We start from the raw sequence: 15,752 nt of genomic DNA on the forward strand, positions 1-15,752 counted from the left end.
GGTACCATGTAGTGGTTAGGTAACAGTAGGATACAGGGTTAGAGGGTTGGTACCATGTAGTGGTTAGATAACAGTGGGATACAGGGTTAGAGGGTTGGTACCATGTAGTGGTTAGGTAACAGTAGGATACAGGGTTAGAGGGTTGGTACCATGTAGTGGTTAGGTAACAGTGGGATACAGAGTTAGAGGGTTGGTACCATGTAGTGGTTAGGTAACAGTGGGATACAGGGTTAGAGGGTTGGTACCATGTAGTGGTTAGGTAACAGTAGGATACAGGGTTAGAGGGTTAGTACCATGTAGTGGTTAGGTAACAGTAGGATACAGGGTTAGAGGGTTGGTACCATGTAGTGGTTAGGTAACAGTAGGATACAGGGTTAGAGGGTTGGTACCATGTAGTGGTTAGGTAACAGTGGGATACAGGGTTAGAGGGTTGGTACCATGTAGTGGTTAGGTAACAGTAGGATACAGAGTTAGAGGGTTGGTACCATGTAGTGGTTAGGTAACAGTGGGATACAGGGTTAGAGGGTTAGTACCATGTAGTGGTTAGGTAACAGTGGGATACAGGGTTAGAGGGTTGGTACCATGTAGTGGTTAGGTAACAGTGGGATACAGGGTTAGAGGGTTGGTACCATGTAGTGGTTAGGTAACAGTAGGATACAGAGTTAGAGGGTTGGTACCATGTAGTGGTTAGGTAACAGTGGGATACAGGGTTAGAGGGTTGGTACCATGTAGTGGTTAGGTAACAGTGGGATACAGGGTTAGAGGGTTGGTACCATGTAGTGGTTAGGTAACAGTAGGATACAGAGTTAGAGGGTTGGTACCATGTAGTGGTTAGGTAACAGTGGGATACAGGGTTAGAGGGTTGGTACCATGTAGTGGTTAGGTAACAGTGGGATACAGGGTTAGAGGGTTGGTACCATGTAGTGGTTAGGTAACAGTAGGATACAGGGTTAGAGGGTTGGTACCATGTAGTGGTTAGGTAACAGTGGGATACAGGGTTAGAGGGTTAGTACCATGTAGTGGTTAGGTAACAGTGGGATACAGGGTTAGAGGGTTGGTACCATGTAGTGGTTAGGTAACAGTAGGATACAGAGTTAGAGGGTTGGTACCATGTAGTGGTTAGGTAACAGTAGGATACAGGGTTAGAGGGTTGGTACCATGTAGTGGTTAGGTAACAGTGGGATACAGGGTTAGAGGGTTGGTACCATGTAGTGGTTAGGTAACAGTAGGATACAGGGTTAGAGGGTTGGTACCATGTAGTGGTTAGGTAACAGTGGGATACAGGGTTAGAGGGTTGGTACCATGTAGTGGTTAGGTAACAGTAGGATACAGGGTTAGAGGGTTGGTACCATGTAGTGGTTAGGTAACAGTAGGATACAGAGTTAGAGGGTTGGTACCATGTAGTGGTTAGGTAACAGTGGGATACAGGGTTAGAGGGTTGGTACCATGTAGTGGTTAGGTAACAGTGGGATACAGGGTTAGAGGGTTGGTACCATGTAGTGGTTAGGTAACAGTGGGATACAGAGTTAGAGGGTTGGTACCATGTAGTGGTTAGGTAACAGTAGGATACAGGAAGAGTGGTTTACCTGGCATGGCTTTAGCCCAGTTCACCACAGACACCAGTTGTCTCTCTCCTAGCTCGTTGAGACTGGACAGTAGGGAAGAGAAACAGTCCGGCTGGGAGGTGTCATGGCCTGCGTTGATCATTCCTGGCTCGATGGAACTCAGGACATTGAGGAGGGAGGGGTGCAGGCTGGGGGAGGGGCCAAGAGTGGGAGCCTGCGGGGCAGCACAGCCTGCAGAGAGGGATTTGAGATGAGGTGAGTTGGGTTGAGACATGAGATATGTGACAAAATGAGAGAAGTTTAGACTGAATATGTGCTGCCTTTCATCCAGAGTTGGGGTAAATTCTGAATTGAGTTTTAACTGCTTTCTTTGTCAGGGCTCAATTGAAAAAATAGCATTCTGGCTAAGAAAAATATTTTACATATGGTAATATTGATCCTCACATTGAGCCTGTGGGGAAGTGGTGGCTAACTCTAGGCCCCCAGTCCTCTCTCCTTCCCTCTCTCCAGTCCTCTCTCCTTCCCTCTCTCCAGTCCTCTCTCTGACAGGTGATTGTATTGTCCCCTCCACTCCTCCTTTCAGCGGGCCAGCTCCCCTCAGCTTCCGGCCTGAAATGCACCACACACAAAAGTAGGACAGAGAGAAAGGCCCTATTACCACTACGAGATATGAAGGAGTCTGAGGAGCAGGGTGGCGAAAGAGAATTTTACTTTTCCATTCACGTTAAATCCTTGCCTTAACCTTTCGTTGTGACTGGCGACATGACATTCTTGGTCTGCAGCTCAAATTGCCCGTAAATATCAGAGTAGCCACTAGCCAGTAACCACAAACTATTTAACAATGATAGAAACTTTTCTTTTAAAACATTTTACACTCTTGAATAACGCAACCAAACCATTTTACTCTCTTGAATAATTCAAAAAATTCACAAGCATGTATGTGCAGACAATTAAAAGGTTGGTTTTCTCGTTTGTAAGCTACACCTACATTGTTGCTTCAAGACAAAAGCCCAGTAATGTTAGCCTATAAAAAAATAACGATTAACCCTCTCATTCGAATATAAAAGTACGGAAGGCCTACCTTACAACAAACCAATCTTCATTTTTTATCAATATCATGCAAATCAGTACATGTGGTAAAAGCAAATTGCTACTGAAAACGTTGGTACAAGTGAATTCACTGCAACAAGCTGTTTCATATGGAAGCCCATAAACATGCCTCGATTTGTCAACGTGCACAATTAGTCTGTGCTTCAATCTGATCAACTGTAGCCTACTGATAACAACCACAGCTTCAGGTGGGTGATTGTCATGAAACCAGTTTTAAACATGTCTATAGCAAATTGAGTTACAAAACCATGATGCATCTGCAAAATCAACTATCATTCTGGGGACTAAGATGTCTAGTTTTTGGCGAAGTGTCTTATTTTAAATACATTTTACATTTTCACCTGGATTTTGTACATTTTCACCCCAAATTTTCATTACCGAAATACATCCGGATTTTAGAAAAACCTAACTGATTTGAATAAAACACAAAATATGTTGCTGCAGTTTGACCATAGAAATCATAAAAATGGTATACTAGTTGAAGTTTACATTAAACTATAATATTTTTTTACGTACAAACAGTGTCTGTGGACATGTCTCATTACCATAACACTTGTTCAAGTTCCTGTAAAAACTCCAATCAGTTTTTAAATTGTAAGGTTCTGTATTTATTTTCTTAGTCAACCGTGTGTTCTTGAACGTAGCCCTGTTTCTCTGTGTTCTTGAACGTAGCCCTGTTTCTTTGTGTTCTTGAACGTGTAGCCCTGTTTCTTTGTGTTCTTGAACGTGTAGCCCTGTTACTTTGTGTTCTTGAACGTAGCCCTGTTTCTTTGTGTTCTTGAACGTAGCCCTGTTTCTTTGTGTTCTTGAACGTAGCCCTGTTTCTTTGTGTTCTTGAACGTAGCCCTGTTTCTTTGTGTTCTTGAATGTAGCCCTGTTTCTTTGTGTTCTTGAACGTAGCCCTGTTTCTTTGTGTTCTTGTACGTAGCCCTGTTTCTTTGTGTTCTTGAACGTAGCCCTGTCTTTCATTTTTGTTCATTGATTTCACCTGTGTTAGTTACTCACCTGGTCTCATCAGCTCCTTATTTAGTTCAGTTCTTTCTGTTTTGTTCCTTGTGCGGTATTGTTCGTTTTGACTCTACTAAGCCTTTTCCTAGCTCGTTTGTGAGAACCAGTTTTAGCCTTCAGTCCTAGTTTTGTTTCACCTGCCTGTTTGCCTACCTGTGTATGACCATTGCCTGCCTGTGACCACGATTCCTGTCTTCTGTGAAGGCGTAATAAACACCTGCCACGCTCTGCGCATGAATCTACACCTTTTTCTCCCTGAGTATTCATTACATAAATAAAGTTTTATTCACCCATGATGCATCATTTGGAGGAGTAGTAGAAGCTAATTTATTTGTGTATATGCCTTCAGAATTATGTTCTTATTCTCAAACACCCCCTTTACCCCACTTGGCCTTCTCATTACTATCGTCATGTTTTTATAGCCTAAACTATGTATTTATAGCCAAAAATTGGCCAATTTATTTGTGTTCTGAGAAAATGTGATCGTGATCAAATTTGGTTTATAGTCACACTTAGGGTGGCTAGGATACCTAGGCCTTTTTAATCCAATATGATTGACTGGAATTAATCAATCAACACAATAATGATGACATACTGTAATTACAGATGCAAAGGCCTACACCCTGCTACCCTGAATACAGCCAGCTCAGCCCTGTTAGTTTTGGTCCAATCGCAGATGTTGTCTCTGTCTGTGTAAAGTGTTTTAATGTTTCAATCCTCCCTAGGGCCAGGAGTTTTTCCAGGATAAAAAAAAAAACCTTATGACCTGATTAGATTCATAATCTGGTCCAATCATAGTCCATTCTTTACAGCTAATTTATTCCTATGTCATACGCTCCAACTAGGGTCCGGAGTTGGTTAAGGTTACTACAAGCTCCACTCCGTTGATCTACATGCGTGCACGTGGGTAGAGTGGGATTTTTACAAAATCAGATTAATAATAAAAATATATACCAGGCAAATATTCTTATAGTGGCCGGTGTAACCTAAAACATTATCCCAGTTTGATATGTTGCTTACTCATTCCCATATCAGCTAAAAATAGAACGTCATGTTTTGGTCACGGAGAAGGAAGCTAGATGACTAGCTAGTTGGCTACAGCAGTTTCTACCATTTCACAATAGCCTGTAATCACTAGTTATTACTTCTAAACAAAATAACATTTGGGGTGGATTCTAATAAGGCTACAATGTTGTTTGGTTTATTGTTTGAACAGTAGCTGAGATTATATTCACTTGTCAATGCAAAATAGGCTTCTTAGATGCATAGCCTATAGCCTATACTGTTGATCAGATTAAGGAACCAAGCAAGCTTCATTGCCTACACAACACTGCCCCCACGGCTACGGAAGAGATGATACAGCGCGTTACAGTTTGCGTGTGGCACGGGAGTACGTTGAATGTCTGAGCACACTTTCGTGACGAAAAACGACATTGCGACATGCTCCTTCGGCACCGTTTGCGTATTCTGTGTAGTAGTCTTCAGGTTATCATACTACCAGATCAGGAAGAAATCTGAGCCCCAGGAAAACAATTCCCCCCCACCACTCTGTGACTTGTGGTGCCACCTTTGAAATCTCAACACAATGTTAAAAACAGTGTTGACAACTTTCTTTCAGTAAAATCCACTATTGGCCCCTTAATTTGTCGCTAGATTACGTTTTGCCGTTGCCGTGATGACGTCACAGCACCAATTTGCCTTGCTGCAGCACACCTGCGGTCCCTGACATAACGCTTTCGCCCCCCTCTCCCACCGCACACCCCCTCTCCCGCCGCACACTCCTGGTGCTCCCCTGTGTGTGGCCTTTACTGTGACTTCTGTTGCACAGACAGCTTATCCCACTCTCGTTTTCGGCCGAATTTAGTGGGGAAAAGTCGCTAAATGCTATCAAAACATTTACATTACATTTACGTCATTTAGCAGACGCTCTTATCCAGAGCGACTTACAAATAGGTGCATTCACCTTATAGCCAGTGGGATCACCACTTTACAATGTTTTATTTTTTTATTTTTTGGGGGGGGTTGGGGTTTGGGTTGGGGTAAGGGGGTGGGTAGAAGGATTACTTTATCCTATCCCAGGTATTCCTTAAAGAGGTGGGGTTTCAAATGTCTCCGGAAGGTGGTGAGTGACTCCGCTGTCCTGGCGTCGTGAGGGAGCTTGTTCCACCATTGGGGTGCCAGAGCAGCGAACAGTTTTGACTGGGCTGAGCGGGAACTATGCTTCCGCAGAGGTAGGGGAGCCAGCAGGCCAGAGGTGGATGAACGCAATGCCCTCGTTTGGGTGTAGGGACTGATCAGAGCCTGATCAAACCATATCAAAACCATAGAAACCTCTGTGTCAAAACTCCCCAAAGGCAGCCTCAAAAGCAGCTGAATTCGTCTCTAGAATCTTTTACCAATAAAAGTCGCTGGAGGTGTCTGAAAACTTGCTATATATAGCGACAAAGTTGCTAAGTTGGCAACACTGGTTACAAATAAAAAAAACATACCCTATTTGTATGATCTACGTTTTACATGTTTTGATGGTGGAGATGGGCTTCCATAGTTTTATGTGGCTCAGTGCAGCCGGCAGCTACTGCGACAATTTCAGAATGTAACAGCATGTTACTTCAATTTATGTTAAAAACTAAATAAAACAAGTCTCAAATATTAGGAAAACGTCTATACATTTCAACTGTTTCAAAAACATTGTTCCGCTATTACCATTTATACTGTAGGAGTGTTGACTCAACGAGACAGGGGGGCAACTGTCGGGCGAGTGTCGTACACTACCTTCGGAGGTAGCAGTCGAGACATAACAAGTACGTAAGTTTACATTTGAGTAATATATGTAGCCGACAGTATTTTTACCATAAGTAAAGTGTGAGTAAAGTGTGAAGAGGTTCTTTCTTATTCTCAATGAATAGCATTATCGGTCTGAAATGTCAATTTACATAATATGAACATACACTTGTCACGAGCCGAGAGAGGGTTCAATTCACGTTCTTGCTTCGCAGCTCAAAAGTACTGTGAATGTCACAGTAGCCACTAGCCAGGAGGCTAAGCATTATGAACTACCCTGAGTGTACAAAACATTAGGAACACCTGTTCTTTCCATGACATAGACTGACCAGGTGAATCCAGAGCTGTGTTCGAATACTCATACTAACTGCACTAACCATACTATTTGTGACATAAATTGAGTATGTAGTGTGCTTATTGGTCATAGTATGGGTATAGTTAGTATGCCAAATGTTCCTGGATGTCGTACTACATTCGCCAAAATACGAAGTATACAAGCGTGGACACTATTTCCGTGCTTTTAGGGCCCATAATGCAATTCATCAGAAAATGGGCATGGCTTCACAACATTTTCAGATTTGAAGAAAGTGGTGGAAAATATGCAGCCGAAGTCCAACGAGAGTGGATACATATTCATTGCTTTAACTAATTATGACAAATGTTAAGAAAATGTTGAGCAATGTAATAAAGTAATGACTTTTCAAATAAGTTCCGTTGGCTGACAATTTGTAAGCTATGCTATCCTTACGAACCGCATAGCATATAATTACAGCAGTATGTACCGGTATGTTAGCTAACTACCTAACGTTAGTTGGCTACTAAGGGTGTGTTCGTGAATTCAATCTGGAGTGACGGAGTGCGCTCTGGGCGTTCGTAAATTCAGAGCGTTGTCAAATATTCCGTTCTAAATTTGGAGCGTCAGAGCGCACACTGGATGCTCTGGCCGAGGAGTAGGGTATTGCTAGCTACTTCCAGACACAAATGAGAGAACACCTCACTCTGAACATTTTACTCACTCTAGCAGAGCTGGTTAGGCTGTTTTCATGTTATCCAGAGCGTTGTTGACTGTAACTGTGCTGCTGGCATAAATTTAATAACGCTTTTTTGCCAACGTTTACTGACACCGGCCATATTAAACGGGTGTTGAGTGTTCGTAAATTCGTCAGTTATTCTGCGCTCTGGCACACTCAGACGAGAGTGCTCTGAAATTGGAGTAGATAACCAGAGTGAATTTACGAACGCAACCTATTGACTTGATTATTCAAGTCATTCTTAGCTTAGCTAAGTGGTATAGTCGTTGTGAGTTCTTAATGGACATTGTTAATGAAGTCGTAAGATGTCTAGCTAGTCATTTGTTATGCTAACAAACTTGCAAGAAGTTGCATTGCAACAGCATCAACTTCCGGTAGACAGGCGAAGGGCTAGTACGCTCAACTGAAAGGATACCGTTCGTTTACAGTATAGTAAAACGAACTAATAGTATATAGTATGTAGTATATACTCATTAAGTATGTAGTATACAGTATGTTAGTATGGGTATTCGAACACAGCTCAGGTGAAAGCTATAATCACTTATTGATGTCACCTGTTAAATCCACTTCAATCAGGATGGAGACAGGTTAAAGAATAATTTTTAAGCCTTGAGACAATTGAGACATGAATTGTGTATGTGTGCCATTCAGAGTTTGAATGGGCAAGACAAAAGATTGAAGTGACTTTGAATGGGTTATGGTAGTAGGTATCAGGTGCACCGGTTTGAATGTGTCAAGAACTGCAACGCTGCTGGGTTTTTCATGCTCAACAGTTTCCCGTGTGTATCAAGAATGGTCTATAGCTACCTGGCTGGCATGTAAATTAACCATGGGAAAAGCGTCCTCCATTCGCTATGTATTATTTTTCCCCTGTTCCGAGACAGGTGCAAGATAACGGTCCATTCTAATTCAAAACTAATTTCACACATTTATTATTTAGTATAGGCTATTTAAAGACAATATTAAATTAAGAATAGTCTGATGGGTGACAATATTAGCCTATCACTTGTGAATGATGTAAAATGAACACTTGTGAATGATGTAGTGTGCAGTGAATGTGATGCGTGTGCAGTAAGGCAAGAAACAGAGCATGCCTTTTTCTTGCTACTTTTTCAAATAATAGTGGCACACCTCATGTAGCCTAGCCCATAGGCCTATATGTTTTGATAAGGTTTGTATCACAACTAATGTGGCCAAATAAATTCTTAAAATTAAGCACATTCATCCGCTTTTCGTCCGGTGTAGAGCCTAACTGGCATACATAGGCGGCGAGTGAGTTTCAAGTTTGGGGAAGATATTTTTCACCATAAAAATGCACCTTTATAATAAAGAATTACATGCATAATCGCATTTGCGGTCACTTTTGAGAACAGTGTTTTCCCTCTAATTGATTGCATTTAGGAACATTCGCGCTTATAGCCTACTGCCCTGTGCGCATTGCTGCGATTATAATGTGAAGAAATAGTTTATCAACATTTTAAGTTAAACGTTCTGATCTGTTGCATCAGCATCATTGCTTTTAAAAATTGAAGTTGACTGATAGAATAGGTCACCTTTTGTACTATGGGGGATAGTAGATTGACATAGGCTAGTGCTTTTGCTGTTCGTTAGGCCTACTCATCTTGTTGGCTGATGAAAAGTAAATGTGGACAGTTCTTCTAACATCTTCAATATGCACCTCGGAATTCGATAAGAGGGATGCGCGCAGTTATGTCCCCGATGTGTCTGTCTTCATTTGTAGCCTACTTCGGAGCTTAAATGCCTGTGAGAAGGACCCGATCACGTGACGGGCATTGGCTAATAAGAATTGAGATATCGGAGAGAGCCATTTGAGTGAGAGGTGCTTTGGAGCACTGCTGCCGGGAGAAGGGAATTATAATTATTATATTCAGCCCAAGGGCACAACGGCCACTTTGGCCACAAAATATATGTATTTTTAATGGGGCATTACAGCCACATAAGGGGGATGCCGCCAGGAAATTCGAGGCCTGGTGAGAATATTATCAAGTGCTTGTCAAATTGTGAATGAGAGACTGATGAAGTGTGTGCATCCTGCACAAGAAACAAATCAGAGCTCATGCCTTCATGCAACTTTTTTCAAGTAATCATTAGTGGCATCATGCAGCCTTAGAATGTATTAACAATCAAAACATATAGCCCAACGTTTGTATCACAACTAAAGTTGCATAAATATCTCTAAATTAAGCATATAGGAGGACCTGTTTCTTTGTTAACTGCTCAACACAGAATAGCTGCATGTGCGCACTCCCTCGGAAATCGTTTGAAGAAAATATCCTTTCTATTTTATTCAGCTTTGTTCAATTGTATTCTTCATACTATAAAATAATATAAAATAATGCAACGGAATTCTAAGCAAATCTTGTCTGCTAAATGAACTAGTGTAGCCCACAGCCATATGGCATAGCCAGATCAGGGCCTAACATAAGGACAATTCAGAGTATGGTATTCTGTTCTTCTGAAATAGACTACATTTTCTTCATATCATGTTTCTTTAGACCTATTTAAAATAAATAATGGATTTATTGTGATAGTGTAGGATATATTAAATGGATTTATTAGACTTTTTTAAATGTAGATGTTCCAAAGGTCTGCATCAGTGGCTTGTAGGCCATGCGTGGAAGCCAGGAGATGCTAAACGTGTTTACGTTAATTAACGGTCAATTATCGTGAGACCGGCAGTTATTTGCTTGACAGTCACCAGCTGACAAAATATCATGACCGCCACAGCCCTATACACAGTTGTGTGAAATTGTCTGGATGTCCTTTGTGTGGTGGACCATTCTTGATACACAAGACCGTGAAAACCCCAGCAGCGTTGCAGTTCTTGACACAAACCGGTGCGCCTGGCACCTACTACCATACCCTGTTCAAAGGCACATAAAAAAATGTTCTTGCCCATTCACCCTCTGAATGGCACACGTACACAATCCAAGTCTCAATTGTCTCAAGGCTTAAAAAGGGATAAGGATCATAGCTTTCACCTGGATTCACCTGGTCAGTGTATATCATGGAAAGTGCAGGTGTTCCAAATGTTTTATACACTTCAGAAAGTATTCACACCCCTTTACTTTTTCACATTTTGTTGTGTTACAGCCTGAATTCAAACTTTATTAAATTGAGATTTTGTGTCACAATACCCCATAATGTCAAAGTGGAATTCAGTTTTTCAAAAATTTTAACAAATGATAAAAAATATAACAACTGAAATGTCTTGGGTCAATAAATATTCAACCCCATTGTTATGGCAAGCCTAAATAAGTTCAGGAGTAAACATTTGCTTAACAAGTCACATAAGTTGCATGGACTCACTATGTCTGCAATAACAGTGTTTAACATGATTTTCTTTATGACATCCTCATCTACAGTGAGGGAAAAAAGTATTTGATCCCCTGCTGATTTTGTACGTTTGCCCACTGACAAAGAAATGATCAGTCTATAATTTTAATGGTAGGTTTATTTGAACAGTGAGAGACAGAATAACAACAAAAAAATCCAGAAAAATGCATGTCAAAAATGTTATAAATTGATTTGCATTTTAATGAGGGAAATAAGTATTTCACCCCCTCTCAATCAGAAAGATTTCTGGCTCCCAGGTGTCTTTTATACAGGTAACGAGCTGAGATTAGGAGCACACTCTTAAAGGGAGTGCTCCTAATCTCAGCTCGTTACCTGTATAAAAGACACCTGTCCACAGAAGCAATCAATCAATCAGATTCCAAACTCTCCACCATGGCCAAGACCAAAGAGTTCTCCAAGGATGTCAGGGACAAGATTGTAGACCAACACTAGGCTGGAATGGGCTACAAGACCATCGCCAAGCAGCTTGGTGAGAAGGTGACAACAGTTGGTGCGATTATTCGCAAATGGAAGAAACACAAAATAACTGTCAATCTCCCTCGGCCTGGGGCTCCATGCAAGATCTCACCTCGTGGAGTTGTAATGATCATGAGAACAGTCAGGAATCAGCCCAGAACTACACGGGAGGATCTTGTCAATGATCTCAAGGCTGCTGGGACCATAGTCACCAAGAAAACAATTGGTAACACACTACGCCGTGAAGGACTGAAATCCTGCAGCACCCGCAAGGTCCACCTACTCAAGAAAGCACATATACAGGCCCGTCTGAAGTTTGCCAATTAACATCTGAATGATTCAGAGGAGAACTGGGTGAAAGTGTTGTGGTCAGATGAGACCAAAATCGAGCTCTTTGGCATCAACTCAACAAGCCGTGTTTGGAGGAGGAGGAATGCTGCCTATGACCCCAAGAACACCATCCCCACCGTCAAACATGGAGGTGGAAACATTATGCTTTGGGGTTTTTTTTCTGCTAAGGGGACAGGACAACTTCACCGCATCAAAGGGACGATGGACGGGGCCATGTACCTTCAAATCTTGGGTGAGAACCTCCTTCCCTCAGCCAGGGCATTGAAAATGGGTCGTGGATGGGTATTCCAGCATGACAATGACCCAAAGCACACGGCCAAGGCAACAAAGGAGTGGCTCAAGAAGAAGCACATTAAGGTCCTGGAGTGGCCTAGCCAGTCTCCAGACCTTAATCCCATAGAAAATCTGTGGAGGGAGCTGAAGGTTCGAGTTGCCAAACGTCAGCCTCAAAACCTTAATGACTTGGAGAAGAGCTGCAAAGAGGAGTGGAACAAAATCCCTCCTGAGATGTATGCAAACCTGGTGGCCAACTACAAGAAACGTCTGACCTCTGTGATTGCCAACAAGGGTTTTGCCACCAAGTACTAAGTAATGTTTTGCAGAGGGGTCAAATACTTATTTCCCTCATTAAAATGCAAATCAATTAATAACATTTCTAACATGCGTTTTTCAGGATATTTTTGTGTTTATTCTGTCTCTCACTGTTCAAATAAACCTACCATTAAAATTATAGACTGATCATGTCTTTGTCAGTGGGCAAACGTACAAAATCAGCAGGGGATCAACTACTTTTTTCCCTCACTGTATGTACCCCACACATACAATTATCTGTATTCAACCACAAAGACCAGGAAGGTTTTAAAATGCCTCGCAAAGAAGGGCACCTATTGGTAGATGGGTAAAAAATTTAAATACAATTTTTTTATAAGAGTGTAACAATACACCCAGTGACTACAAAGATACAGGTGTCCTTCCTAACTAAGTTGCCGTAGAAGAAGAAAACAGCTCAGGGATTTCACCATGAGGCCAATGGTGACTTTAAAATGGTTACAGAGTTTAATGGATGTGATAGGAGAAAACTGAGGATGGATCAGCAACATTGTAGTTACTCCACAATCTTGACCTAAATGACAGAGTGAAAAGAAGGAAGCCTGTACAGAATAAAAACATTCCAAAACATGCATCCTGTTTGCAACAAGGCACTAAAGTAATACTGCAAAAAATGTGGCAAAGCAATTCACTTTTTGTCCTGAATATAAAGTGTTATGTTTGGGGCAAATCCAATACAACACATTACTTAGTACTACACTCCATATTTTCAAGCATAGTGGTGGCTGCATCATGTTATGGGTATGTTTGTAAACAGTAAGGACTGGGGAATTTTTCATTATAAAAAGAAATGGAATGGAGCTAAGCGCAGGCAAAATCCTAGAGGAAAACCTGGTTCAGTCTGCTTTCCACTAGACACTGGGAGATTAATTCACCTTTCAGCAGGACAATAACCTATAACACACGCTTATAAGAAATCTGCTATGCCCTCAGACGAACCATCAAACAGGCAAAGCGTCAACACAGGACTAAGATTGAATCCTACTACACCGGCTCTGATGCTCGTCGGATGTGGCAGCGCTTGCAAACTATTAAGGACTACAAAGTGAAACCCAGCCGCGAGCTGCCCAGTGACGCGAGCCTACCAGACGAGCTAAATGCCTTTTATGCTCGCTTCGAGGCAAGCAACACTGATGCATGCATGAGAGCACCAGCTGTTCCAGACGACTGTGTGATCACACTCTCCGTAGCCGATCAAGAGCTTTAAACAGGTCAACATTCACAAGGCTGCAGGGCCAGACGGATTACCAGGACATGTATTCAGAGCATGCGTGGACCAACTGGCAAGTGTCTTCACTGACATTTTCAACATCTCCCTGACCGAGTCTGTAATACCTACATGTTTCAAGCAGACCACCATAGTCCCTGTGCCCAAGAAAGCGAAGGTAACCTGCCTAAATGACTATCGCCCCGTAGCACTCACGTCGGAAGCCATGAAGTGCTTTGAAAGGCTGGTCATGGCTCACATCAACACCATAATCCCGGAAACCCTAGACCCACTCCAATTCGCATACTGCCCCAACAGATCCACAGATGATGCAATCTCAATCGCACTCCACACTGCCCTTTCCCACATGGACAAAAGTAACACCTATGTGAGAATGCTGTTCATTGACTACTGCTCAGTGTTCAACACCATAGTGCCCACAAAGCTCATCACTAAGCTAAGGACCTTGGGACTAAACACCTCCCTCTGCAACTGGATCCTGGACTTCCTGACGGGCCTCCCCCAGGTTGTAAGGGTAGGCAACAACACATCTGCCACGCTGATCCTCAACACGGGGGCCCCTCAGGGGTGCGTGCTTAGTCCCCTCCTGTACTCCCTGTTCACCCACGACTGCCTGGCCAAGCACGACTCCAACACCATTATTAAGTTTGCTGATGACACAACAGTGGAAGGCCTGATCACCGACAACGTTGAGACAGCCTATAGGGAGGAGGTCAGAGACTTGGCAGTGTGGTGCCAGCACAACAACCTCTCCCTCACTGGGGCCAAGCTTCCTGCCATCCAGGACCTATATACTAGGCGTGTCAGAGGAAGGCCCAAAAAATTGCCACCAAGTGACTGCCACCCAAGTCATATACTGTTCTCTCTGCTAACGCACGGCAAGCGGTACCGGAGTGCCATGTCTAGGTCCAAAAGGCTCCTTAACAGCTTCTACCCCCAAGCCATAAGACTGCTGAACAATTAATCAAATGGCCACCCGGACTATTTACATTGACCCCCCCCCCTTTGTTTTTACACTGCTGCTACTCACTGTTTATTATCTATGCATAGTCACTTTACCCCTACCTACATGTACAAATGACCTCGACTAACCTGTACCCACGCACATTGACTCGGTACTGGTACCCCCTGTATATAGCCTCGGTATTGTTATTTTATTGTGTTACTTTAGTTTATTTAGTAAATATTTTCTTAACTCCATTTATTGAACTGCATTGTTGGTTAAGGGCTTGTAAGTAAGCATTCCACAGTAAGGTGCACATGTGACAAATAACATTTGATTTGATTTTGAAATCTACACTGGAGTTGCTTATCAAGGAGACAGCAAATGTTCCTGAGTGGCCGAGTTAGAGTTTTGACTTAAATCTGCTTGAAAATCTATGGCAAGACCTGAAAATAGCTGTTTAGCTATGATCAACAACTAATTTGACAGGGCTTGAAGAATCTTTTAAACAATAAAATAATACTTTTTCAATTTTACACAACAGTATTGTCTCTATAAAGTTCTAGAAAATGTCCCTTTGCTATCATCAAAGTGAAAAATGTCAAAGAAAGAGAGAGAGAGACAGAGAGGGCTATTCCTTTCATAAACAGACCAAAATCCCACTATTTTACTATGCCTGCTTCTTTATACCAGCTGTTGTTATATCTGAAACGGGTAGGGAGTAAAAACATGGTAAATTAAAACCGACCGAAAGACCTAGTCATGATTCCTTCTTTTTCATAGACCCTGTAACCAAAATACAGGTGTGTCTAGCCTTCCTGCCCTCCCCTCTTTATCTCTGCTCCCCTCCTCTCCCCCTCCTTTTCATTATCCCTTCCTCTCCCTCTCTCCATTTAACAGTCATGTATGTCATGGTAAAAGTTGTTACCTTTGAGGCTCATTCCAGACCGGAAGCATCTGCTGAGACGACAGGAAGGACAGTTCTTCCTCCTCAGCTTGTCGATGGTGCAGTCGTTACGGCTGGCGCACAACTGATTCTGCTTACCTGGGGACACAATAACAAACAAGGCTGCTACAGTGCCTTGCAAAAGTACTCATCCCCCTTGGCGTTTTTCCTATTTTGTTGCATTACAACCTGTAATTTAAATTGATTTTTATTTGGATTTCATGTAATGGACATACACAAAATAGTCCAAATTGGTGAAGTGAAATGAAAAAAATAACTTGTTTCTAAAAAATTAAATAACGGAAAAGTGGTGCGTGCATATGTATTCACCCCCTTTGCTATGAAG

At 42.2% G+C, this 15,752-nt stretch overlaps 1 protein-coding gene across 1 annotated transcript in view; it reads right to left on the reverse strand.

Annotated features, from left to right (window-relative positions):
- LOC121539583 (androgen receptor) overlaps window positions 1–15,752 on the reverse strand; it is a 37,372-nt gene that overhangs the window by 10,751 nt on the left and 10,869 nt on the right. The window contains exons 3-5 of the mRNA XM_041848202.2: window positions 15,389–15,505; window positions 2,010–2,174; window positions 1,587–1,796 (exon numbers count right to left, since the gene is read on the reverse strand). Of these exons, the coding sequence (XP_041704136.2) occupies window positions 1,587–1,796; window positions 2,010–2,174; window positions 15,389–15,505 (492 nt within the window). The remainder of the gene's footprint in view (window positions 1–1,586; window positions 1,797–2,009; window positions 2,175–15,388; window positions 15,506–15,752) is intronic.

Source organism: Coregonus clupeaformis, chromosome 35 (assembly GCF_020615455.1).
Source record: "Coregonus clupeaformis isolate EN_2021a chromosome 35, ASM2061545v1, whole genome shotgun sequence".
In the NCBI taxonomy this organism is placed as follows: Eukaryota; Metazoa; Chordata; class Actinopteri; order Salmoniformes; family Salmonidae; genus Coregonus; species Coregonus clupeaformis.